Raw genomic sequence first — 27848 nt, 5'->3', positions numbered from 1 at the left:
ATGAACAGCTGTGTTTTTTAAATATTTTAAGTGAGACATACTAAAAACAACGCTTTACTCTTAATACTACGCTTCGTGAAGAGTCCCTCTGTGACTCGAAACTAGTAGAGCTTTTCTCGGAATATTTGCGTGAGTAAACGGTTGTTTTTAGTTAATGACCAGCTTTTTGTTAAATACTATATTTAGGTAGATTATATCTCACAGCGTGTTCTTCTACTTAGATTTATGTTAATAATAATATAATAATATATTTATTTGCATAAAACATGGTATAATATGGTCTTACAGTATAAACATAGAGCAGACATGTTTTGCCAAAATAAATTATAGCATGCAAATATTTAGAATTACACAAAAAAATTATACAAAATCCACTAGCTATTCTTGTTCAAATAATTGTTTTATACAGTAGAAGTTTTTATCAATTAGCCATTTATACAGTTGAGCCTTGAAGGCATGTCTTGTATTCAACATTTTTATATTAGGAGGTAGCTTGTTAAAGATGCGGACACACATATATAAGCAGCTTTTATTATACTTGGTAAGCCTCGGAGCAGTGTTTAGTACGAGTCTGTGAGGGTCTCGTCGGCTTCGAGGATTTAAATCGTTTGCTGTTTTAAATAACTCCCTATGTTTCCATACAAACATGCAAATTTCATTAATGTACAGGCAAGGTAGCGGTAACAAGCCAAGTTTCTTAAATACTGGCTGACATGATTCCTCTGGTTGAAGTCCGTATAGAGCCCTAATGCATTTTTTTTGAGCAACAAATGTTCTATTTTGGTCCGTGCTGTTACCCCATATTATTAGTCCATACCGTAGTATAGACTCCACATAAGCATGGTAGGCTAAAATGGCAGTTTTTAGATTAGTACTTTTCCTTACTTGTCTAAGAGCATACACGAATTTATTTATTTTGCTTGAGATATTGTCGATATGGACTTTCCAGTTTAAATCTTCATCGATCACAACTCCTAAGAACTTTGTGTGTGTTACAGGTTTAATTTTGGGTATATTTAATTGCAAGTTAAATTTATGATTATTCGATTTATTAAATTGTATATAGATATTAATTTATTTTATTGCACGGATTTATCAAGGTTTATTTTTAAGTTATGTTCATTCAGCCAGTTAATTAAGGTATCAATTGTGTTGTTGATGTCAGTTTCGTGATCGTGAATATTATTAAGTTTTTTATTGGATGTTACAATAATAGAAATGTCATCAGCGAATAATACACATTTGTGTTTTGTTATTTTAATTATGTCATTTATATAAATAAGGAATAATATCGGCCCTAATATGCTTCCCTGTGGAACGCCAAATCTATTACATCTATATTCCGATGAGTATTGCGTTACTTCTTTATCACTATTAACGTTTGTTATGGTAACGCATTGTAGCCTGTTGTCCAAATATGATTTAATCCATTTTAAGGTTGGCCCTCTAATTCCGATTGCTTCTAACTTTTGCAGTAGTAGATCGTGCGAGACAAGGTCGAAGGCTTTCGACAAATCAAAGAATAATCCCGTAGTTAGATAGTTATCATTGACATTAGTTAGTATAGCATTTATGAGGGAGTAGATTGCCAACGTTGTAGATTTCCGTTTTTGAAAGCCATGCTGCTCTTTTTGTATAATATTAAACTTGTTACAGTAACTTGCAATCCTTTTATACATACATTTTTCGTAAATTTTAGATAAAATAGGTATTAGAGTAATAGGACGGTAATTGTTTAGATGCTGTTTGTCACCCTTCTTGTAGAGTGGTTTAACAAGAGAAAGCTTTAAAGCTTCTGGAAATGTTCCCTCGTAGAATGACAAATTAATCAAGTGTGTAAGTACTTCAATAATTTCGTCGGCACAAATTTTAATAATTTTTGTGTTAATCTCGTCATATCCTTCCGAGTTTGTATTATTTAGAAGCCTTATTTCCTGCTTAACTTCAGTCATCGACATTGAGTGGAGGAACATAGAACCAACAGTTACATTATTGCTAAAGTTACTTTTAACGTTAGATGTCATTGAGTTGTTAGTTGAATCTATATAATGATTATTAAATGCAGATGCTATTTCTACTGGATTGGTTATGAGTGTGTTGGCAAGTTTTATATTTTCTATATTATGTATGGAGTTTGCATTATTTAGTTCGTCTTTTATAACATTCCACGTGGCTTTACACTTGTTATCGTTTTTAGCTATGTACTTGATATTTGCATTTCTTTTGGAGTTAAAGATGCATTTTTTAAGGAGATTGGAATATTTAAGGTACTTAGTTTTATTAATCGCGGTTTTGTTTTTATAAAATTGATGACGCAGTAACCGTTTTGTTTTACAACTCTTTTTTAAGCCTTTACTTATCCAACTTTGCTTCTTTTTGTTATTTAAATTTATTTTTACTTTTAATTTAGGGAAACAAAGGTTGTAAAATAGGCGGTATGTTTCATGAAAATGATTAAATGCTACGTTTGCATCGTTTGCCGTGTATATTTCAGACCAAAAAAGATTACTAAGACATTCTCTAAACTTACGGATATTATCGGAACTATAATCTCTTTTGTAGGTATAATATATTGCTTGATTTTGGGTTTTATGTTTCAGAGGAATAGTCAACATTTGTGCTGTTTCGTGGTCAGATAAGTGAAGTGGAATGACTGCAGCAGTAGCGTCGTGAATGGTACTAAGAATGTGATCTATACATGAGGCCTTTCGTGTTGGTACATCAATGTGAAATTTCAGATTATAGTTGTACGCTAGATCCTGCAATTGATTAGTGATATTACCTTTTTTGAGGGTGTTAATATTCAAGTCACCCGCTAAGACTATTTTAATTTTAGATTTATATTGTTGAGATATATTATACATGAGACTATTTAGTTTTATTAAGAATTGGTTCGGGTCTGACTGGGGTGTTCTGTAGACACAGATAATAATTAATTTGTAATATGTAAGTTCTATTCCACAAACTTCAAAGGTGTTTTGCGTGGCATACGTTTTAATAAATTGCAAGTCTTTGAATAATAGGTGTTTTTTAGCAAAAATACAGGTTCCACCTCTTTGTTTTTCCCTACAGTAACTAGATGCCATTTCATAACCATGGATTTTAATGTAGCTTTCGTAGTCCTTTTTGATAAAAGTTTCGGAGAGGCATATTATGTCTGGGTCGTTATGTGATTCTTGTAGTTCTTGTAAAGTTAATTCTAAAATTTCTTTTTTTGATATAATACTGGCGATATTTTGGTGAAGTATTTTAAGGTTATGGGTTTGATTCGAATTTGGTGTTTTTGGTACGAAAAAATGTGTTCTTTGTGTTATAAACCCGTGCGTATCCAGGACACACCAAGTCACACACAAAGTCGCTTTTTCTGTCCCTATGTCCCTTTGTATGCTTAAATCTTTAAAACTACGCAACGGATTTTGATACGTTTTTAGGGTTCCGTAGCCAAATGGCAAAAAACGGAACCCTTATAGATTCGTCATGTCTGTCTGTCCGTCCGTCCGTATGTCACAGCCATTTATTTCCGAAACTGTTGGGCCTACATAGTTGAAACTTTGTAGGTTGATGTATTTCGGTAACCGCTATTCGAATTTTGAAATTTAAAAATTGATAAATTGAAAAATTAAAGGGGACACTCCATACATGGAACTGATTCAAAAAAAATTTTTTTTTCAGCTAACATATCCGTGATGGGTGTCTATGGATAGGTCTTTAAAAAATACATTGAGGTTCCTAAAACCATTTTTCGTCAAAATCAGCCGTTTGAAAGTTAGACGCTTCCAAAGTGGAAAAATGAGTGTCCCCCCCCCTCTAACTTTTAAAATAAGAGAGTGAGAAAACTAAAAAAAATATAAGCTGTAGATTTCAATAGAAACTAACAACGAAAATTGGTTTGAACCAGATATCATTATTAGTTTTTAAGAAATAAAACATTTTCAAAAACCGCAAATATAACTTTGTCGTTCATACAAACACTATGTAAAACCATGTTATTTTATAACTTTTATATTATGTCATTTAGTTGCTGTTACGGAACCCTTCATGGGCGAGTCCGACTCGCACTTGGCCGGTTTTTTAATAGATCGAGTGATTCAAGCGGAAGGTTTATACGTATAATACATGCATAATATATCACCATTGCACATGCCAACCTGGGGCGGGTCGCTAGTATGAAATAAATCAATTACGTATAGGTACCTAATAATATTATGTTCACCAAACTTCACCGATCAATTCCCGTGTAAAGTATGTATTATACCTATATAATCGCTCATTAAAATATAATTGTTACCAGGCTGACATAAAACTGTAATTACTGTTCGATAGCAATTAAAACGATGTTTAATTGTGCGCGTAATATTTTAAACATCGCTTAAAGTCTAGTACGACGTACATTGTAATTATAACAATTATAAAACCATATTTTAATGAGTAAAGAAAAATGTTCGAAACTTTACCATACGGAGAGCTTAGTACGAGTTTGTTTTAGATTTAACGAAATTTAAATTGGCCGGCTCGTATAAATCCAAAACTTGTAGGTACTAAGGGTACAGGAACGAATGGCTATGAAGAGGTTCAATAGAATATGGCTAACTTTGAATGGTGACTCCAATCAAGTTGATAAAAGTCTAAATAAGAAAAAGAAATGTAGCAAAACCAATATTTTCCTGTGTCTAAACATCCCATCGGATCAGACTATGAGAGTCGTGAGGAAACAGATATTGCACCTGTGTTTGCATACATACTTTATTAAAATCTCCAGCACAGCTGACTAATCTGAGATAGGTCACCGTAATCGAAATCTTATCTAGAAATCTAGCTAGATAGACTATAAAATAATGAAATACAGAGTCTTTATTACCCGACCCCCTGTTGCTCCGAAAAGTTACCAACATTTTTTATTTTAACTTGCCACGCCAAATGCATATTACAAATCAATTAATCAGTGACATAATTAGAATTATATATGCAAATATTCATATAGAAATTAAACAGGTGTTATGCTAAAAAGCGCTATTAACATAGATTTGACTTTATTATTATGTCCATAAAGTATTTTATTGCGTAAAACGTGCTTGGGTGTGGTTATAATACTTTGAAACGCTGTTGTTTTATCGTTTATTAATGAATTAATGTATTGTTAGTTCGATAATGGGGTATTTTAGTTAATTAATGGTTCTCTTTAATGGTCACGAGGTAAACTGCGGAGTGACAACTCATGACGAGCTTAGAGTTGCTGGGTTTTGCTATTTCTTGACTTCTTTCAGCAATGACAGCTAGATAAACTTGGTACTTTTGCAAAATCAACCCTTTTAAGTTACAGAACTGCTAAATAACTATGCATGAGACATTTGGTTGACTACCGATCTCATATCTACTGAACCAAACAGCCAGTTTTGTCATTCTTGTTTTAACTGTTTTAAAATTATAGGGATTTGACGACAACTTATTTTATTTTAATATAAATTTATGATTCGCATAAAAAACGAGTAGGTAACATACCTACCCATTTATAATAATCATAATTTAATTATTAATTTTTATATTCCAATATATTTGTCATAACATTTGAAAGAAAACATTTATAAAAGTCGCGAACTATTAAATTTTATTATTATTTTACGAAATACGATTTAAAATTAGCATAAACCAAACGCAAAAAAAAGAAATAACGTCACGGCTGTCACGATGACAGCGCGGGAATTTGATTAAAGATGGCTGACGGAAGGGCTGCGTTCACAAAGTGTGATAAGGGACTTAATTAATCGAAACACGTGTAAACATTTTGTTTGATAATTCCATCGTCCCGAGAGATAGGGGGCCAGCTCCGTGGCATCTGTTATACGATTCTGGTGATTTGTTTTAATGATACTAATTTAGTATAAACAGCTTGTGATTTCGTTTGTTTTAACACGCTCATAATTGGGGCAATATGTTCTGTTTATTAATGTGTCATGATATAATTATTATTGTATGTCGTCAAGCGCTGATAGTCGAGTAATTAGAATGGAAAATGTTTGAATATTTTATATTTACGCTTTAGTACCTAACTACTTTTTTGTGTAAACGTTTGATTCAAACTTAAATCAAAAGATTGTGATTTTGTGTCACGTCAAAACGGCTGAAGGGATCGGGGTGAAATTTGAAACAGGGGTAGATAATGTTCTGCTATAATATTTTATTGCATATAAACAGACGAAGCCGCAGGCAGAAGTTGATACGCTATAAAGTAAAACTCTCTGAATGGCTTTTGATTACAAGAATTGTACTAAAATGAGCATTTTCTTAGCAAATGTTTGATGTAAAGAATAACTACCCACTTATAAACCGATTCCCTGGAACTTTTTGGTCATCGTCGTAAGAAAGACTTGAAAGAAAGCATTTTATGTGAACCACTTCAGAAAAACCACGAAATGCTTTAGATGGCTCACTGTCTTTGTTTCTAACATTCTAATTAAGTAACGTGACTAGGGTTCTTTGAAATAGTTAACATAGTTTGGAAATAGTTGTGCTTTTGAAATAATCTCAGATTTAAAGTTTATAATCGTATTTCTATATAAGTAGGTATATTTCTGTATAGGTAGGTAAGTAATATAATAAGGCTAATGAGAGTTAGCACGCACCGGTCGAATTACAAATCATCTTTTTGGCGTTAATTTTAATTTAGACTCATATCAAAAAATGCGACTCTGTTTCTTACCCGTAGCGTCACCGAAAAAGAGCCATCAAACCTATTTAAAAAGTAAGAACCACTGCAACCGCTGTAACATTTTATTTACGGAACCGGATTCAATAAGACCCAATTTAATGGTTAACTTCGGTTAAACCAGAAATCAATTTAATTGTTTCCTTATCATCCTCAAATGAAGACATCAGGATTTTGTTTACCAAGGAATCAGGGAAGGGAAGAGGTTTTATGGATTTTTTACGCCATTTGTTGTTGTAGCCCGCGGCCGTTTTGTTAGAGACGCTTAAAAAGCTGTTACTTTGTAAACAAGCGCGCGTTAATTGCCAGCCTCACTGCTTCTTTGGTAAACAAACTTAAGGACGTTTTTACGTCCAATTTTGTTAGCAACTCTTGGGGATTTTTGCTTGTAAACGTTTTGAAAATAATTCAGTCCACTGTAGAAAGTCATGGGAATTAGTTATACCACGCATATATGTAGATCCCAGAGAATATCTCCTTTAACTTGCTTTTATCTCTTTCAGACTATCTGGCGAAGTCAACACAAGCCCCTGCGAATCAGAATCAACATCAAACTCCCCACCATCGCTGCTGCAGGATGCGACATTGCCAGCTCTCTTAGTATCTGGGGCATCCACGTTGTTCCAGAACACAACCACGACCACCAACACAGCGCTGAGTTTATCAGCTGTTGACAGCTTATGCTTGCCTGGTACCTCGGAGGTAGAAAGCTGTAGTTTGGCGAACGGATGCTCAACGAGTTCGTCGCTCGGGTTGGCATTGCCGTTGACGTCGACCGGAGGACTTTGTTCGACCTCCTCGTCGGCTGCGGTCGCCTGGTTGATGAATGAAGATAGTGCGGGTAGGTATCCTGTCCCACAAAAATAATTTTAAGATTTTCTTTATTTTATCCTTTCCAATTATATCATTAGTGAATTTGATGGCAGGTGGTGTAAAGAGCGAGGTCCGTAGCCCGGGCCTTTGCGAAGCAGACGTGGCGCTGTACGGCGAAACGCTGCCGTACGACCAGTCCACGCTGCCCTACCAGTATTATAATAGGTAAGAATCCACCATAATGTTACTTCTGGGTTCTACAGCCAAAATACCTTTTCATCACATCTCACATGATGCACTCCTAGTACCTCCGAAGAATGAGCATGCGTAATTTTATATTCTGAAAGTTTCAAGTACCAGGAAACTATAAAGGAAAAGAGAACATTGAACCCTAATAATCGGTCACGAAGACGGAAGGTACGGTACTTACATCCTAAATAACAAACAAGACTACCAACTATAGGGATTTAGGGAAGCTACAAAAGTGTCTGAATTTCATAAACTCCTCATAAGCGGTCGTTGACGTTCGTTGGTTCGTTTTTACGTAAGTCTAATCTTGTTTTATTTATTAATCAGAAGGAATAATTTATTAATAGAAAAAGTCACGTAATTCATTAAGGAGGTAGGTATTTCAACGTAAATAGCCTAACTTAGGAAGTAGATAGATGTCTACTACTAATTTATGAAATACGACATTTATCTCAAATCAAATAGAATTTCAATCACTTTGTACCGTTAAAAAAATCCAAAATATCTCCACCCAGTAGTCATCTAGATTCCTGGATACAAGTTTGTAAAGCAAAGCTTACAAAAATAAACTGCTCACGCCATCTATCGTGGAATAGTAGAACTAACAGCGTATAGTAATACCAATGTAATCCGCTAGGGGCGTTAGTCAATCCCTTTGGCCCCAGATTTTTTATTTTTTTATTTCCTGTTTTATTAATATTGTTGTGTTTAATTTTGTTGATACAGCATGCAGCAATATGGTAGCGGCAGCGCGGCCTCGTCGTACGTCAGCTCGTCACTGTACAACCAGCCTTACGGCGCGTACCCGCCGCAACATAACACTACTAACAGGTAAAAATACAGAATGATCTTGTCCAAGACTTGTCTTGTCTTAACTTTTAAAAATAAATAATATACGCTTCAAATAGAAGAATGAAACCTATTTCACATTTTCCTAGTGATCGGCGATGCATTTCTGATGCCTCTGTAGTTGCAAGTGTTACATAAACTGCCTTGTTTGCTTCTATTGAAATGGGTCCTGATGTGTTGTTAATAATGATAATAATGTAGGTAGTACAAAAGAAATAAAACTTTCAACAATAACCTAAAGAAATTAGTTTCCTATTTGACGAAAAACTAAAGGTTTAGACTAACGTCTTCTGTGAGCAAAAATACGGTAGACTCCGTTATCAGGCTCTCTGGCACACACACATAGGTACATATAAGTGTGTGAGAGCCATGCTTCGGCACGAATGGGTCGGCTCGACCGGAGTGATACCACAGCCTCACAGAAAACCAACGTGAAACAACGCTAGCGTTGTGTTTCGTTGTGTGAGTGAGGTTACCGGAGGCCCAATTCCCCCCTTCCCAATCTTCCCAATCCCCGATTCCCAAACAACAGCCCTTAACCTAACCCCCAGAAAGCCGGCAACGCACTTGTAACGCCTCTGGTGTTTCAAGTGTCCATGGGCGGCGGCGATTGCTTACCATCAGGTGATACGTCTGCTTTCATAAATAACAATCTGCTATCATCATTCCCAGGTCGTCGTGCAAAGCGACGCCGACGTACCTGAGTGCTTACGGCGTGAGTGGAGTCAGTGGAGTGCCTAGCACGGGCTTCGGGACCCAGCCATCACCCTACGCCTATTCCTCGTACAACGGGGGACTGGCGCAATCTTTTCCTACCGCACAACAGGTAAAGGTTATAGCTGAGATGAATAAAACACTTACTTTTTTATATATGACTGCCTCGTTGGTCCAGTCGTCGTCGATTGACGGGTCGGACAAACTGGACTGTTGACCTAGTGTTCTGTTAAATTGATATATTGTAGGTACTTCTGCCTGTAGTGTCTGTGTATTTATATTTATTATTATTCTAGATATTAATATCATTTATTAGGTACACACAGTCATAATCATAGGTACATACTTCGGTATCGATGCAGAAAAATATGTTATTTATAGATATGAGTCAGCGATAAATTCGTATATAAGTGATAAAAATGTGGTGTGCAACAAAATAATAATCATTAGTATTAGTGAAGTGTAATCGTACTAACTATGGAAACCGAAGTAGTCTCAACGTCTTTTACAAGTTCTTCTGGAGACTCCAGTTCCGTAGATATCAGTGAACAGTTTTTACATTTAGTAGATGAACTAAATGAATCTCTTGAACAGCTTAAAATGCCTGACGACTTTGTTGTTTATAATCCCACCATTTACGCGAGAGAACCGCTTGAAATGTATGTGCGTAAATATTGCAACACACCGAAACGTATTCTATTCCTTGATATGAATCCAGGGCCGTTTGGAATGTCTCAGACTGGAATACCATTTGGTGATATAAAGTCAGTTCGAAATTGGCTCGGCATAACTGGATCAGTGGGGAAACCACCAAGAGAAATAAAAGATCGAGAAGTTTTGGGTTTTGACTGCACAAGACCTGAAGTTAGTGGACAAAGATTTTGGGGCCTATTTAGAACTTTGTGTGGGACACCGGAAAATTTCTTCAAAACCAGTTTTGTTTACAACTACTCGCCTCAGCGGTGCATGAATGCAAAGGGCGTGCGCAGTTGTATTCGTACTGAACTCAAAATGCCCGAATTATACAATATTTGTGACCCTATTACACGGGCCTTATAACACAAATGGTGAAATGTAGGCGTAGTGTATAGCGGTATTACGTGCCGTATTGTGCACCAATCACCACCTTCGGGGGTAAAAAAGGCAGGAGGTCGTTGTTTTTTTTTTATAATAAAATTCTATGATCTTTGAAGTAACTGTAAATGTTATTTCAGGACTACAGCAGCTATGCGGCAGGGTATGCGGACCACAATGTGGCCCAATACAGCGGTTACTACGCTACACCTAGTTATTCTCCCTACGTCAGCTCGCCGAGCAGCAGCGGCAGTGCAGGACATACTTCATATCATTTAGGAGGAGCTTTATCAGGTAAATAACAATAAATAGTTCCAAACCAAAATAATAGTTTAAAACTGTAATTAATTTTATTACAATTCCGAACGAAAAACTGAAGTGTATTTCTGAACGAAACCAAGCAATGTTGCCAAGTCAAAATCAAATGTTAAACCAGCATTGTAGGGAAATTTTAAATTGCTCGTTTAGACTACATTCTTAAATAAAACTCATGTTTAAAGCTTTCTATTTGTCTGAACATTTTTTCAAATGGGCAATTTTACTTTATCCACTCTAACGTCCGGCCCGCGCGACCGTTTATCTCTCTAACGTCCAGCCGCGCACGGCATCCGAACCGCGCGCGACTCGCAAGTTCGTCGTAACAAAAAACCTATATAGCTACTGAACCGTAATGCCTAGAATAAAGAAAAGAATACCAAAAAAAAGATAGAAAAATACTCTACAATCTTAACGATTTTTTTAAATCTTTAGTTAATCTTTAAAATACAATAAAACGGGTTAAACATGAAACACAGAAAAAAAAACAGAATTATTTCTACCTTTTTAGAATATACGGCACAACTATTGCATATTTTATCAATAAAATATTTTTACAACAAACTAGACTCATTACCCTTTCTTTTGATGTATATATGATTATATTCGGTTAACTCTAAGTATTGTAATTAAATCGAAAGAAAACACTACTCGTAATTTTACACATCAAAAAACCTGAGGAACACATTGACATTATTATGGAATCTTCAATGAATTTAGTATATTTCTCTTTGAAAAATGTATTATTTTGCTTATTACGAAATGTATTTCGATATTTTATATACTATAGTAATGCAAAGTATGTAAAATATGTATAAACAAAACTAAAAGTGGCCAACACCATACGACCGGCCATTTTTTTCGAAACAATCGTTTGAAGTTAAAATTAGACTAGATTTATCAGCTAAAACTGTGATATTTATACATCATCGTAAAGCACAAATCTTCTAGTTTATTTTGATGTATAACACTTGCAAGATAAATTAAACAAAACTGTAGTATTTACGACATAATTGTTGGAACTCACAAAAACACTTCAAAAACGAGTCAACTAACTTTAAAAAATTATATTTTGTTTGTCAAAGCATATTACAACGCCATGTCTTATTTTTTCGTCGAACAATTTATTCAGCTGTATAGATAATCAGTCAAAACTCACCAAACAAGACCGTATTTTAAACTAGAGGGAGTTAAACAGAACTAGTCGCTTTGGATACTATAGTATCCATGGACGTATGACGCTCCTTTTTTTGGATACCGTGCTATCCATGGACGTTAGAGTGGTTATATTGCGTACATTATTAATTTACTGATATAAATGTTACAAAACCTGAAATTTTTAAAGTTTTCAATGATATGGAATTTACGAAACATACGCCAGTAGAGGACTTTTGATTTCAAGCCTAGCAACACAGCATGACAACGTCAAACTTGAAGTTTGAGTTTGACACATAAATCACAAGACTTGTTGCTGTTGTCTCAGTTTAAATGTTTACAAAGTAATGTTTTTAAAACAAATGCCTTATATTACAACAAAATAGATTAAACAATCTCATGTGTTCATATCAATCCGTCGTTAATTAAGACTGAGGTTTCATTCCGTAAACTAAAATCAGGGTATTTGGTGCTCAAAATATGAATAAGGAAAACGAAAATTTTCACAATAATAAGCGAAGGAAACTAGATGAAGACGCCTTGGAATCACGATACGATGATTCAGATTACTGGCCGGACACAGATAGTGACGATGGTACGAGTGTTTGAACTTTTAAATTTAGAATTGTGGTTGTTCGAAAAAAGTTTTGAATGTAGTCTGCTTAAGTTTCAAACTACAAATTGTAGTTGTTTTTTGTAACCTTTCGGTGTATGTTGTTTAAATTAAGTGCTGAATAATGTATTTTCTTGTTTTATAACATACTGTTTCTATTAATGGTTCTTTTTACAGTGTAACACACTTGTAATAAGTATTCTCATAACTTTATCTGTAAACAAATAAGAAGTATATAACTTTATAACTTTCCAGATAAAAAAACTAAATCAAGTATCAAATTATTGACTCGATTTATTGTGTTTAACTTGAATATTTGGAACAGTTTGTTATTTAGTATGAAATTATATATAGTCTATAAAAATGTTAGCAAATAGGATCAAATCTTATCGTGTAGTAAAGTATCCCGTGGGATACCATTTTGTAGTCACTCCACAATAACTCCTAAACTTATTTTTCCGCAGAATCACCATCATCAATGCTGCCATCAATAAATGACACGAGTCCGCTGTCTCCCATCAAAACAGAAGTACACGCAGCCAGTCGAAGATGTAGAGAGAACTCGGGGTAAGTGATAGTATGCAGTCGACGTCTTGTGGCTGATATTATTATGATGAATGAGAATGTAGAAATTGGAAATAAAATAATGTCAATCTTAGAAGGGTTGGTTGAGTAGTCGTGAGTGCGATGCCTGGGCTTTTAGACTCCACTTTTCACAAGGTTTTTTTGAGGGGGTAATATCATCCAATGAGTTCTCACACCTTAGGTGATGCGAGAGGGAATGTCAGACTCTTACTAAAAACCACCTCGTTCTTACTCCTGATCTTTCAGCTAGAACCCTGGCCTATCACTCTGTGCCTTAAAAGTCGTGTGTCATTCATTCATCTTTAAGATGCACTTTGTAAACTATCAAAACCTCCCATAAAGATGCTGTAAAAGTGTATCAATTTGTATGTAAGTAAAGACAACCTAATGTTTCCTTTCCTGCTTTGTTCTCTTTTTAGGGTATGATGAGGCTGGCATGATCATGTTTGATTAAAACCCTCGAAAATTAAACAATAAAGATTAACAACAAATTTGCAACGCCTGAAAAAGGCAGTTAAGATGGATTTAACATTTAAATTAAGACCTGTAATACCTACCTTAACATGCAAATAAATATTTTGAGTTTGAGTTTTGAGTTTAAAGATAAAAAAAACCTCAAATTTTGTAGAGAAAGCACAGCGTCCCGTTCCCGAGGCCGCGGGCGACGCAACACATCCTCGTCTCCAGCGCAGCACGTGCCGGAGCCGGCCACCGACAGGGTGTTCATCTGGGACCTGGACGAGACCATCATCATCTTCCATTCGCTACTCACTGGGACTTACGCTACTAAGTACAATAAGGTATGTATGTAGATCTATACTTCTATACTATACTATATACTATAATCTATACTTACTAATATTATAAAGCTGAAGAGTTTGTTTGTTTGTTTGTTTGAACGCGCTAATCTCCGAAACTACTGGTCCGATTTGAGTTATTCGTTTTGTGTTGGGTAGTGCATTTATCTAGAAAGACTATAGACTATAAAACATCACGCTATGACCAATAGCAGCCAAGCAGAGCGGGTGAAACCGCGCGGAAATAGCTAGTGTAGACATATAACAGAAAACAAAGAAAGAATAACAGTTTATTTACACCATAAAAAAAATGCAGACAAAAAAAGTAAATAAATAAGCAATGGCATATTGCTTATTTATTGCAAAGAGCTACTTATTATGGGTTTGGAATCAAAATACACTAGACTGTTTTGTAAATTTTATGTGATTTTATAATAAATAACCAAGCATTTACACATTATGGTTTCAAATTTAGGATATTAACATTTTTCACTTACTTTCAGTTTAATAGTTTTTTGATTTTGGATGTGAAAGCGTATTTAAATAAAAATAAATATTGTTTTGGATTCATCCGTTCCTAATGATTGACTTTTTATTTCCAGGACACACAACAAATAGTTCAATTGGGATTTAGGATGGAAGAGATGATCTTTAGCTTAGCAGACACACATTTCTTCTTCAATGATGTTGAGGTTAGTAGAATATTTTAATTATAACTACATCACATCACACATCACATCATCATCAGCCTATAAGTGACCACTGTTGTCCAAAGGCCTTCTCGCATTGAAAAGATTTGAGCATTAATCACCACGCTTGCTCAATATGAGTTGGCGATTTGAAACCTATAATCAGAAATTATAAGCCCAGGTTTCCTCACGATGTTTTCCTGCACCTTTAGTCAGTATTGTCTAAATAATTTAATCTTAGAAAGTACATATATTTCGAAAAATGTCACTACTTTTTGTTTGTGAATAAAAATTTCGAAATTTACAGTGACTAGAGCAAATTAATACAATAAATATGAAACTTAATTTTTTTTACACCACATAATGTACCTTTTGTAAGGATACAATGCTAGGAAATACTAAAAATATACTTACTTAGGTACCTACTAATAAACTGATTTATTATCAGGAACTAATAAACTGATTTATTATCAGGATTGTGACCAGGAGCACATAGACGCAGTAGCGGTTGCCTAACATTAATTTGCAATAATAGAAACTATTTGTGCACTCATTCATAGCTATTTTAAAGTTAAGTTACCCTTACTTCGGTTGTGTATGTCCATTAATATACACAATACACAAGTGTGTATGTGTATGTGTATGTGTGTGTGATACACAAGTGTGTATTGTGTGTGTTGAAATTAAGTAATTTCAATCAGGTATTAATAGTAAACTGATTTCTTACCAGGATTGTGACCAGGAGCACATAGACGCAGTAGCGGCAGATGATAACGGTCAGGATCTCTCCGCGTACAACTTCGCAGCGGACGGGTTCCACGCCGGCGCCGCACCTAACACGGGCTTATGTGCGCCTGGTGTGAGGGGCGGCGTGGACTGGATGAGGAAACTCGCATTCAGATACAGGAAAATTAAGGATACGTACAATAATTATAGAAATAGGTGAGTTGAAAGATAATATTGGTATTTAAAAGTTAATTTCATAGGTTTTCTATGACAATGAATGAAAGGAAATAGGATTACGAAAGCAATACATACTATAGAAAAGAGCAACATAGGCTCCTAAGTAATTATTACTTAGGAGCCTATGTTGACTTCTCCTTAAAAAGATCTTATGCTAGAATCACGGTGACGCGTTTTTATCATAAATTTTGCAAAATATGTACTATTCAAACAAAAAATCTGCAACACTATAGAACAGTGGTTCCCAACCAGTGATCGACAGACAACTACAATCCCTTACCGTGAAGAAAATCTTAGTGTGAGAAGTTATAATCTCTTGAAAAAGACGATCCCTAGCTAAAAGCGGTCCAAACAAAAATGATATAAAAGTGGCACTTGACAGTAAAAAGGTTGGGAACCCCTGCCTTAGTATCTGATGACTTTCGCGAATACTAAAAATGGAGCCTAGTCATAAATGATAAATGATATTTATTTCTGTAAATAGGTCATAAAATAACACTTTTACACGTCAATATTTCAAATAGCTAGATGAGGCCGGCATTTCCTATCCGACTACTCTGAGAAGAAATGCAGAGTCCTATTAAAGTTACTGTGCCTAAACGTGTAATGTATCTCTCCCCAGTGTGGGCGGTCTGCTGGGCCCGGCTAAACGAGAGCAGTGGCTACAGCTGCGCGCCGAGCTCGAACAGGCGACCGACAACTGGCTCACGCTCGCCTGCAAATGTCTCAACATGATCAACTCCAGGTATGTTTTTTTTTATGAAACATGCCGTTAATCGAGCAGACTTATTACCTGATGGTAAACAATCGCCGCCGCCCATGGACTCTTGAAACACCAAAGGCCCCACAAGCGCGTTACCGGCCCTTTGGGAATTAGGAATTTAAGAGTTGCTGTTCGGGAATGGGGATGTAATATTACTCATCAAAATAATATCCATATTGTAAGAGCACCTAGCTTCTAGACGGACAGACTGACAGACTATTATTTGTTGTTATTTTAAAAGTACGTATTTATGGTTTAATTGGAATTAATGATTTGGCTATGACTTTAGTCTAGAAAACACATTGAATAACATCGAAGAGTTCTTTGATAAAACTGAACCTTTTTCTTCAGTAGTCTACACTAATATTATAAAGAGGAAAACTTTGTTTGTTTGGTTGTAATGAATAGGCTCAAAAACTACTGGACCGATTTTGAAAATTCTTTCACCATTCGAAAGCTACATTATCCACGAGTAACATAGGCTATATTTTAATTTGGAAAAAATAGGGTTCCGTAAGATATTTGGATTTTTCGAACACAAACTGAAAAAAATCAACCAAAGAAGTTACTTATTTTGCGTACGCTGCCTAAACTACAAAAGTTAGAACCATAAAATGTTATAATTAATTGTAGAACTTATAAATATCTACAAAAAAGTCCGCGACACACTATACCTATCTATGTCGAGTGAGGCACAACAACCACATTTTTATTTAAAAATCTTGAATATTTTTTGGACTACATTTAAACGCGTTTATTTTACTCATGCTATTAATCCTTATCAAAATAAATTATTTCATCAATAAGTACAGTTTATTTTGATACTATTTGGTCTTTGAATGATTAAAATTGGACGTTTGGTTTTGAAGTTGTGGTGAAATTAAAATATTACGATTTCTGCTGCACGGCCCATTGCGAAATGGACGTCGTCAAGGTCAGGGGTGCGCGTGCGGGACGGTTTAGATCTATGAGTATTGAGTAAGGTACCCGCGCGGCTCATATATTTAATAATATTATAAATTATAAATGCGAAAGTAACTCTGTCTGTCTGTCTGTCTGTTACGCTTACGCCGTTACGCCTAAACCAGTAAACTGAACATTTTGATGAAATTTGGTACAGAGATAGAATAGACCCTGAAGAACAACATAGACAAAAAAATAGGGGAGAATGGGTAAAAATAAGGTATGAATAAAATATGGAAATTCGTCATTATCAAAGCTGTAACAGTGAAACTTTGTATTTAGACACTTAGTGAGGAACGAAAAAACATAAGCTACTATTTATTGCAAAATATAGGGGGGAGTGGGTAAAAATAGGGGATGAATGGTCATATGGAAATTCGCCATTTTTAAAGCTGTAACAGTGAAACTTTGTATTTAGACACTTAATGGGGAACGAAAGAACATAGGCTACTTTTTATAGCGAATAAAAAGGGTAGAAGGCATTTTAATTTTGACCACCAACCACGCGGACGAAGTCGCGGGCAAAAGCTAGTTATCTATAATCTGCGTATAAGGATAATGCAAGCTTATGCTATAAGGTTTCATTTTATGTATAAGTTATTTATTATAAAATAAACTAAAAATCACGGTTTACACACGTAAATTAATGGAGAAAAGCTCTACTGGTTTCAAGTCACAGAGGGACTCTTCCATGATGCAGAGTCCCTCAGCAGCAAGCGAGACGCCATGATTTTTTTAGTATTTCACACGATAGTTATTATAAAAATAAGATTTTTTTTAAATAAACATGCTAGTTTTACACATTACCTTTGGCATAAATAACACTGTGTAATTTCTTTGCATTTACAGAGAGAACTGTGTGAACGTGCTGGTGACGACGACGCAGCTAGTGCCGGCGCTCGCCAAGGTCCTGCTGTTCGGGCTGGGGGGAGTCTTCCCCATTGAGAACATATACTCCGCTACCAAAACCGGTAAGTTATACAAATAAAGTGCCCTAGGAAGTAATACTAACATAGTTATAAGTTTATATACTAACATAATCTGTATTATAATAATATGTATGTTAGTCCTTAAGGTATTTATCTATGGGCCAAAGTAGCCTGATAATAAAGATTAATTAAATTAAATTAAATACATCATCATCATCATCAGCCGAGAGACGTCCACTGCTGAACAAAGGCCTCCCCCTTGGTCCTCCACGTAGTTAAGTTGTTAAGTTATATATAGTGTTTCTTTTTCCCCCTTAACGCATTCATTTAACCGAATATTAGGAGAAATATATAGGTACATACATAACCTCACGCCTGTCTCCCATGGGCGCAGGCAGAGACAATGGAACGCCAATTGCTACGAATCTTACATACCTCTTTCGCTTAATCAATAGTCTTTTCATACATGCTCGTTGGTTAACGGTACTATTAATTTACCAATGAAAACAAAAAAAAAATGCATAAAGAATTAAAGTATTATGAGCACCGAAATGTGTGCCTTCACCACTATTAGATCATTTCTGCTCAGTACTGAACGTAAGCAAAGTCTTTCCATTAGCACACCACTGAGTTCGATCGTCGAATCGACTCATCCAACAAATTCCACCTACATAGCGAATACAGTCACACCACTTAGCTAAAGAGGCCAACACTACATTTCCTAGATGTGATCTTCACTACAGAACAAGTCTACCTCTCTAAACGCCCGAATACTGAAATGCTACTACTAATTACTAATTTTAGGTTTCACTAAAATATCGTGCTATCTCTATCATTTTATAAAGAATTAATAGGGACAGAACTAGTTTTGAGAGCCCCTTAAAATTGATTAGCGTTTGAGTAATTGGACATAAGCTTCTACCTCAAACTCTATTAATTAAACCTTCCACCTTTCCAGGCAAAGAGACATGTTTCGAAAAAATAAAGCAGCGTTTCGGAGAGCGATGTACGTACGTCGTCATCGGTGACGGGCAAGACGAGGAGGCGGCCGCCAAAGCAAAGAACTACCCATTCTGGAGGATATCCAGCCATTCAGACATCGCGGCCCTCTACAACGCGCTAGACATGGGCTTCTTATGATCTACTGGTACCCTGGTACTCGGGCTATACAAAACGGTTACTTTCGCGACATTTTCTAACCGAAAAGACATTATTTTTGCTATTTTCAGAGAGATATTAATTATTTTAATGATATTATTATTATTGTCCATTTTGCTGAATGAGAATTAATAGGAAAAATATATTTATTGAATACTGGTCTAATTATTGTACTGGTTTGGCTTTACGTTATTGTATACAGATTCAACTTCCTGTAGTTCATGCTATCCTAGTATTACACGGATCGAACAATCATTTTAATACTTGGATGAAAAATTACTTCGAAAATATGTCAATAGATTGATTGCAGAGCTTCCTTTTAAAAGCCAAATTTTTGATACTATGATCCATTGTTGGAAACATCTATACATGTATTGAAGATAAAGGCGAATTTTTGTCGTTTTGAAAAAAGACGACGAAAAGACTTAGACGTACGATGATGTTTTGGGACACAAGGCGTGGTATTCTGAGATTCTTATATTTAGATACTTCTGTATCTGTTTTTAAAGGCAAATAGATTTGAGTACTTGGTTGCACCAACAAGGTCTAAGTGAAAACATACTTCCTCCTTTTTAGGAAGTCGGTTAAAATAATCTCAGATATGTCCAATATTTCCAAATAGAATGTCAAACAATATGGAGATCTTTATGAAACGAATGTCGAACGTTAAACTATATTAGTTAGAAACAATTCATAGCTTATTATTATTATCAACGAAATATTTTTATTTATATCATATTAAACAGGTTGATAATTTTATTTTTTTAGTTCCATACATTTTATAGATGTTTTGTGGGTATTTTTCTCCAGTCTTAAATATTATTTACATTATAATTTTGGGAGGATTTGCACTGAGAGTGTTTGTCACTAGAGGCGCTGGTGTCGCTTTAGGTCTATTGACTATATTGGAAACGAATGGATTAACGAGACCTTATATCTCTGGCGACATCTCATGAACGTATAATAGAATATGTGCTTCAACAAGTTCTATATGGCGTTTATCGTGTAAATAGTTCAGAATTCACAACCCGCTCTCAAAATATCTATAAAATGTATGTTCGTCGTTTAGTCCGTAACATGGCTCGGCTCCATAAAAGTACATTTTCATAAAAACATTAGTTTCGGAGCCACATATTTAAATATATTAATTATTTTAGTTTATAAAAGCTCAAAGTCAGCTCAAAATCTAATGAAACTAAAAGAAATAATATGTTTTTTGTAAATATTTATTGAAAATAGTAGTGTCATAGTGTTTTGTAAGTCCATTCCTACTGTAAGTTTTATATAATCTTTACTATGTACAGAAAATTGAGCTAATTTTTAGGACAATGTATAGTGAATAAAATTATCTTTTCATTTTCCGTTTCTGGGCGTTCTTAAAAGGCTTGTGTTTAAAGGGAATTCAAGTAAAAACTGTGTATTATTTTTTAATTCACATTGTAAACTTCAAAGTATTGACTAATTGCTAATTTGCGCGGATCTTACCTGTACATTTTTTTGTAGGAATGCTATTTACAGATAATTTATACTCTAAATTGATACAAAACAAAAAAGAAAACTTCAAATTAAGCATTTCGTTTATTAATTTAAAGTCGGTTAAAATAGTACACCATTTTTACCCAATATGGAAAATCTTCATACCAGTTAACACATTGAACGCCGTGGTGGTCACCGGTGACCGACGCTAGCGGAGGATTTGCCTTCAACAGTTCTCTATTGGCAGTCAAAGACTTAAATGAATAAAAATATAATGTGAATTAAAAAATAATATAACATAGACTTTAAGACGTCCTCCACATTTTGTAAAACGAAATTGTTCCTCTTACTGTAAGCACAATTATTTAACATTTGTTCCGGAACGGCCATGGAATACTCTATCTATGCTAACTATACAACTAAACGCCAAGACTTCATTTTACGAGAAACGTAGCAATATTTTTGAATGTTATTTGAGAAAAAAATAGAAGAAATTGTAAATAAAAATCTAAATTTTAGATTTAAAATAGCGTATTAATCTAGTTCGAAAGTTATTATTATTCAATTTGTAAATAAAATTATATTATTTGACAATTTATTTTTGTTGTTTTACTTCTTTGTGAGATGCCCTGTATTTAGTCACTTTTTAACTAAGAAAAGTGGAAGTTTAAGCGTCCACAGGCCCGCATCGTACGCATCGCATTATCAGCAATGCCTACATGCGATGCGTACTGATGACGTCACACGGAATGCGTACGATGCGGGCATGTGGACGCTTACCTTTAGGTGTAATGATTAAAAACGATGTTCATTTTTGCAGTCTGTATAAAAAAGTTCAGAAGTAAAAAAAATACCACAATTTTTATCTAGTGGCAACTCTAGACAACTGTCAACCCGTTGCTAAGCAACGCCAAACATTAAGTTTTGTAAACAACACAGAAAACAGTGCGTGGAAAATAAAAAATATACGTTTTTATTACAAAATGAAGGCAATCGATACAATTTTGTTTGATGTCTCTAAAAATGAACTGTTCAAGATTAATGAGAACTATAAGATGCTGCATAGAAAGCTGAAAACAACATGGAAAGTTATGATGTGGGTTGTATTCGCACTTTATATTAATTTATTGAATTTAGGTACCTGTAGTATTCTTAATTACGTAATATTATGCAATACGAGACTCTATTAGTACACACATTCATAGCTCTTTTAAAGTTAAGCTACCCATGCACATTTAATTTTAACTAACTACTTAGGTATCATCAGTAGCCATAACATATGATAGGTAAGTAGCCATACACACTGCCTACATACTTATATTTTTTTAAGAAAGGAAGTAATAGGTACAGCTACACCATAATTTTTCTCTCAATATGAGCACCACCAGGATCATGCGTAACCTTTAGATTATGAGATATTGGAAGATTTGCAAACGTTTTGGTCTAGAGTAGACTGGTCGTAAGCTATTAAAATTATTGGTTTTTGTCAATGACATTTAATAAGTAGGCCCACTTCCCCAAAGGTTAATCCCACTCTATCCATCAGCAATATATCTTTTAATGTGGTGTGTTTAAAAGAAATAGAAAAAAATCCTTTTTTGTTAGGTCCTCTTAGGTTTTGAAATATTTCAAGATCTTCGAAATTGAACTTTTCATTAAAACCATATTAGTATGGTTACAGCTATTAGTAGCTGTCTTACTTTCAACCTGAGTTATGCAAAACTCCACACCTAGGTATCCTTTACTAAAAACTACTAGGCTTACAGAAACCGCGAGGAGATATCAAACAACGTGTTGGAAGACGTAAAGATCCTGGTAGTGGCCGGTCCTCAAAACGCGTTCACTGATGATGAGCTATCGTCTCTCAAGCACATGGTGGAACGAGGCGACTCCGTGCTGGTAGCTATGTCGGATGGAGGGGAGGAACGGACCAATACTAATATTAATTTCTTTTTGGAAGAGTTTGGGATTGTTGTTAATAATGGTAAGTACCTAATTATGTTTTTCAGCCTATATTGAAAATATCTAATTGATAAATCTAACAAATATTGCCGGTAGTCGAACTAAACATGCGTGAACTCGACAGTCGCCCTTGCCAACACTCGATCGATGAAGCACTCTCCGATATCTTGCGTTTAGCTTTAAAACTTCTCTTATTTATACCACCCTGGTAACATAGATTTATTTTGCCCTAAGACTTCTTAATGATCTGAAACTGCGGACTACCTAGCGGGTTTACCGGGGCTCCGGCTCGAAAAGCAGGAGTAGTGATTTTTAGTCAGTATGAGTCTGACACTCTCTCGCCACGCCCAAGGTGGGAGAAGTCATTGGATGATTAAAAAAAAAAGACTTCAATGAACTGGTTTCCAGATTGCGTGGTGCGAGCCAAATACCACAAGTTCTACCACCCTAAAGAATGCCACGTCTCCAACGGTATACTGAACCGAGCCATCACCAAGTACCTGATGAAGATGCCCAATTACAGCAGTGAATCCGATGACTTTCTGTAAGGTCCTTTTTGTATTTTATCACAACACATCGTCACGCCTTTTATCCCTGAAAAATAATGCTACTACAATGTACACCCACTTTTCATCATTAGTGTTATAAGTCCCATCATCCCATGTGGGTGATCCAGTATATGGATACTGAACCTGCGTATAATTCCAGACTCCGTGCTATTACTGAGAATGTTTCGAAAAACCGAATAAAGCCCAGTAATTCTTGGCCCGATCCGGGAATTGAATTGTCACTCTTGCGACCACTCGACCAACGAAGAAGTCTACTTTATGTTTGTATTTTATCAATCTAAAATAATAATTTTTTTCTCGATACTTCCTTGTTAAGCACCGGGAACAAGAGAATTCATTTCCAAATTTCGTGCCCATGGCAGTAAAAATGTACTTTTAAATACGTTTCAGAGAAGAACCAGCTACTCCGAACTTCGTGTACCCCTATGGAGCCACGATGACGGTGAAAAAGCCGGCAGCAGCAATATTGTCCAGTAGTGACGTCTGCTATCCTGTTAAGAGACCAGTGGCTGCTCTATATGTTTCGGAGAAGACTGGAGGTACGATGGTATCTACGTTACAATTTGACAAAAAGTTCATAGTAGGTGTAGTACCTTAATCAAGGGAGAAAAATATCATAGTCGATCTGTGAATTGACTTTCTATCTTAAACCTTTGTTCTTAAAGTCTTTAAACGCACCTTTTTAGGTGGTCGTCCCACTGCAGGGCAAAAGCCTCCCTACCCTCCTTCCACTCGTCTCTTCGTAGAGCTTACTGTGGCCAATTCTTTTCATAGGCATCAAGTTCATCCTTTATGTTTTTCTAGGCCTGCCGCGACGTCTATTGACGTTCACTCAGTAGTGAGTTTTTGCCTACCGCTCGTCCGACAAGGCTTTCTGACCAACGCAACTTATAAACTTTAATATTTTATGTTCTTCAGGTAAACTCTTCGTGATAGGCTCCGGCCACTTCTTCGCGGACCAGTACCTGGAGAGCGAGTGCAACGACCTGATCAGGGAGATGATATTCAACTACCTCGGCGGCGTGACCGACTTGCATCTCAATCCAGTCGACGTTGAGGATCCTGATGTAAGCTATTTCTAAGTCCTTGGTTCCTGCGTAATTATTTGTTGTGGATGAGTTCTTCAGGAGAATCATACTCTGTCATCAAATACCATGATTTCAGATTGTGTGCTTTTCTAAATTGAATATGTAGGTCCCTATTAATTCTGATCTGGAGCTGCGGACTGTCTAGCGGGTTACCGAGGCTCCGGCTTGAAAAACAGGAGTAGGAACGGGATGGTTTTTAGTCAGTAAGAGTCTGACATTCCCTCTCGCCCCGCCTTTACCATAGAATACTTCTTTAACTGCTTCGGACGACAGTCGAAAATGATCTTACATGCAACTGTCGAGTATTAATCCTCGAGTACGAGACCCGAGTCTTGTCAAGTATACTTTATAGAATTATGTAATATTATTTTTCTCATTACTCATGGTTACTAAACGAGTAAAGTAACTGTTTCCAGATAAACGAGTACCGCACTCTAGGCGACATGATGTGGTTGAGTACCATCCCGCTCCCGGAGCCCGCCACCGCGCCCCCGCCGCGGCTCACCCCACTGCATCCACATGCACTCTTCACATGGAGACTGTTTTCTTTGAACCTGGCTCAGTGTAAGTTTATTCTTATTTCCTAGTAGGTACTTCGGGGAATAACGAAGTGGTATTAATAATAAAATCAGCTTATCAAGATTTCATTATAGGATTAGGATGAGACGGATTAGGCTGCTAAAGAGAAAGATCACCTGATGGTAAGCAATGCCTTTGGACTGACGTCTTTGGATGGACGGCATTGCCATCGACAAGCAATGCCGTCCATGGACATCCGCAATATCAGATGAGTAATAAGTACTTTGCCAACATTTTGTGGATTAGGGATTTAACGATTGGGAATAAGGTAGGAGTTTGGACGGTGGAGGATTAGGCCTCTGGTAAACTCACTAAGTATAGCACAAGTGTTGTTTCAAGCTGGTTTTCTGTGAGTTTGTGGTATCACTCATTTGTGTCGAAGCATGGCTTCTCCCACACCTTAATTAATATATTAATTTCAGTGCCCGAGGTACTAGGACTGTATGATGCACTAGGAGTTAAACACGAACCTCTTCGATTGATTGCACCACAGTTCGAGACACCATTCCCTCCACTACAATTAGCAGTAAGTTGTAACTTGTTACATGTAGTGTTGCTTCTCCCTTTTTTTTCACACAAAAAAACGCAGAAGCATCGTAAAGTGTGTCGTACCTAAAGTGAATGAAGACATCGCGATTAAGCCAGAAGGCTTGAAGGAGGAAGATTCTTGAAGTCTTAAATCTGTTGTTAGCGCGTAGCGTACGAACTTCTAGTGTTTGCACTAACCAGGTACAAAAACGGACAGAATTTTAGATTAATATCATACCTACTCTAGGTTGATAAGTAGATTTGGGGTATTATTGCATTGTGAATTTATCCTTGATACTTAATTAGGTATGTATTTTTTTCGGAATTTATTCCACAGATACATTCGTTCGTTCCTAAAGTACATGATAGTATTTATGAACCCACAACGACAAGCTGCATCCCGGACGCAGATATATATTTTAATGGACTCGTAGCAAATTAGTTGTATTTACCTTTCCAAGCTTCATGTTATTCTATCCTGCAGGTATTCCCACCAACGTTCAGAGAGCCACCTCCTCCGCCGCTGGAGCTGTTCGACCTGGACGAGGCGTTCAGCTCGGAGAGGTCACAACTCGCCAGGCTCGCCAACAAATGTCTGCAACCAAATTCATCGCGGATGGCACAAGGTATTAATTAACTGACTCACATACATGACTGACTACCTCGTTGGTCCAGTGGTCGCAAGTGCGATTGCCGGACAAGATTTCGATTCGATTCCCGGGTCGGGCAAAGTATTGCTGGGCTTTTTTCGGATTCTGGAAAAAAATCTCAGTAGTATTACGGAGACTGGAAATGTGCCCGGTATATGGCAATTGGCTCACCACCTATTACATGGGACTTACAATATAAATAATTGTGAAAAGTCGGTGTACACTCAGTGGCATTACATGCCATAATTTTAACATTTTAATTTTCAACATTTTAACTGTATAATGTATTGGCTTAAGCTGTAAAATTATGCATGTTTTTCTAAATAAATAAATAATAATGTGCACTCCTGCCTACCCCTTCGGGGATTAAAGGCGTGACGATATGTATGTACATACATGACTCACATAAAATCATGTGTTTTATTAACCCGTGACAATCCATTACTGGACCATTATGAGAATGAAATAAGCATCGTTTACATTACAGTCATTAGAGGATAGTCTCCATACTTGGTAGGTTGGGGATCGAAGTATAAAAGATTCAAGTTTATTAGAGAGCGTGACAGTCCTAATGCCCGGTTTCTGAAATATTTAATCTCTAATTGCCGTACTCAGAGTCATTTAATGATTATTTAAACTATTTCTTAGTAACGATTTTGTATAAGTTGTAAAGTAACCATTAAAGCACTCTGAGTACGGCGGTTAGTCAACGTGGCGTGATTTAATTTTCTTTTTTCCTGAAAAATACCAGCATGAACTATTGCGAAATAGGTTTAAGGTTTATCCCAAAGCACAAGATAGAGGTGCAATGTAACACCAACTTTTCACCAATTATGTTATGAGTTCCATGTGGCTGTGGCCATATACCAGACACAATTCTAAACTCTGTGCTCCAAATATACCCAATAATACTTTAGTTGGCCCAGAAATTTAACCTGAAATCAGCAGTCGCACTTGCGGTCAGTCAACAAGCAACAGGAATTATCCTCCAAAAAATTTATAATCAAAAGCGCCATTTTTTCTTCCAGGTGACGGTCGTCAATTAGAAAGTGAGTTAGAATACTTCGTCCGAGAATGTGGTAGAGTCGTCAGGTTGTCTAAAGCCATACCCACGGACGAGGGCCCCGCTGGCAAATTCATACTGCATCAACTAGCCGTACAACTTGCCACATATAAGAAAATTGCTCCCAGAGATTAAGAGGCAACTTGCGTCTTTCTATTACAGTCTTTTTATGTAAGCTCCTCAGATGTATGCAATTCTGGTATCTTTTTTCTACAAAGGCCAATAATATAATTGTAAGCTTTCAAAAAAACAAAAGGCTCGTCATATCGCAAAATCATAGAACTCTAAAAAATATATGTATTTCTTTTCATCATTATTTGTTTATGAAACGTACCACTTATATAATAGTTATAAGTCTATGTTGGTTCCTTGTTTTAGTTTAAAATAAATAATGTTTTACGCAATTTCATGGTTTTTCCTTTTCTTTTAAGTATAAAACACGTGTAGATGCAGAGTACATAGATGTCATATCATAAATTAACAAATATTTTTTAATATTTTACTATTCTCATTAGGTACTTTATTCATCCTACTTTTAGTTCATTACTACAAGGTTTCGTCGTCTCGTCTACTAGACTTCTAGATCAGCCGGTTAGAAGCG

The 27848-nt window shown here is 36.0% G+C and overlaps 3 protein-coding genes across 3 annotated transcripts in view; all 3 read left to right on the top strand.

Annotated features, from left to right (window-relative positions):
• Positions 1-21406, top strand: part of LOC118277606 (eyes absent homolog 2) — a 57130-nt gene extending 35724 nt beyond the window's left edge. The window contains exons 4-15 of the mRNA XM_050696449.1: positions 7207-7544; positions 7630-7741; positions 8492-8596; positions 9287-9440; positions 10543-10696; positions 12950-13052; positions 13699-13870; positions 14470-14559; positions 15287-15498; positions 16142-16264; positions 18095-18216; positions 19133-21406. Of these exons, the coding sequence (XP_050552406.1) occupies positions 7207-7544; positions 7630-7741; positions 8492-8596; positions 9287-9440; positions 10543-10696; positions 12950-13052; positions 13699-13870; positions 14470-14559; positions 15287-15498; positions 16142-16264; positions 18095-18216; positions 19133-19314 (1867 nt within the window). The 3' untranslated portion in view covers positions 19315-21406. The remainder of the gene's footprint in view (positions 1-7206; positions 7545-7629; positions 7742-8491; positions 8597-9286; positions 9441-10542; positions 10697-12949; positions 13053-13698; positions 13871-14469; positions 14560-15286; positions 15499-16141; positions 16265-18094; positions 18217-19132) is intronic.
• On the top strand, positions 9754-10502 carry LOC118277624 (single-strand selective monofunctional uracil-DNA glycosylase). The gene has a single exon (XM_050696455.1). The coding sequence runs from the start codon at positions 9806-9808 to the stop codon at positions 10385-10387; it is 582 nt and encodes a 193-aa protein (XP_050552412.1). The 5' UTR covers positions 9754-9805; the 3' UTR covers positions 10388-10502.
• A 253-nt stretch (positions 21407-21659) lies between the features above and the next one.
• LOC118277612 (intraflagellar transport protein 52 homolog) lies at positions 21660-27557 on the top strand. Its single transcript, XM_050696452.1, has 9 exons — positions 21660-21904; positions 22575-22792; positions 23179-23314; positions 23730-23878; positions 24258-24406; positions 24844-24991; positions 25429-25532; positions 26019-26160; positions 27213-27557. The coding sequence occupies exons 1-9, from the start codon at positions 21792-21794 to the stop codon at positions 27380-27382; spliced, it is 1329 nt and encodes a 442-aa protein (XP_050552409.1). The 5' UTR covers positions 21660-21791; the 3' UTR covers positions 27383-27557.
• Positions 27558-27848: the final 291 nt, after the last annotated feature.

The sequence above is a fragment of the Spodoptera frugiperda genome, chromosome 10 (genome assembly GCF_023101765.2).
Source record: "Spodoptera frugiperda isolate SF20-4 chromosome 10, AGI-APGP_CSIRO_Sfru_2.0, whole genome shotgun sequence".
NCBI lineage: Eukaryota > Metazoa > Arthropoda > Insecta > Lepidoptera > Noctuidae > Spodoptera > Spodoptera frugiperda.
Note: the sequence above shows the minus strand (reverse complement) of the source record. Positions and strands in the feature narration are given on the sequence as shown.

What these genes read in the sequence shown, in the direction of transcription:
- LOC118277624 (XM_050696455.1), top strand. Translation starts at nt 9,806, where the DNA reads ATGGAAACCGAAGTAGTCTCAACGTCTTTTACAAGTTCTTCTGGAGAC.
- LOC118277612 (XM_050696452.1), top strand. Translation starts at nt 21,792, where the DNA reads ATGAAGGCAATCGATACAATTTTGTTTGATGTCTCTAAAAATGAACTG. An exon ending in ACAACATGGAAAGTTATGAT is followed by an intron (nt 21,905 to 22,574) that starts GTGGGTTGTATT and finishes CTAGGCTTACAG; the next exon opens with AAACCGCGAGGAGATATCAA. An exon ending in TCGACGTTGAGGATCCTGAT is followed by an intron (nt 24,407 to 24,843) that starts GTAAGCTATTTC and finishes AACTGTTTCCAG; the next exon opens with ATAAACGAGTACCGCACTCT.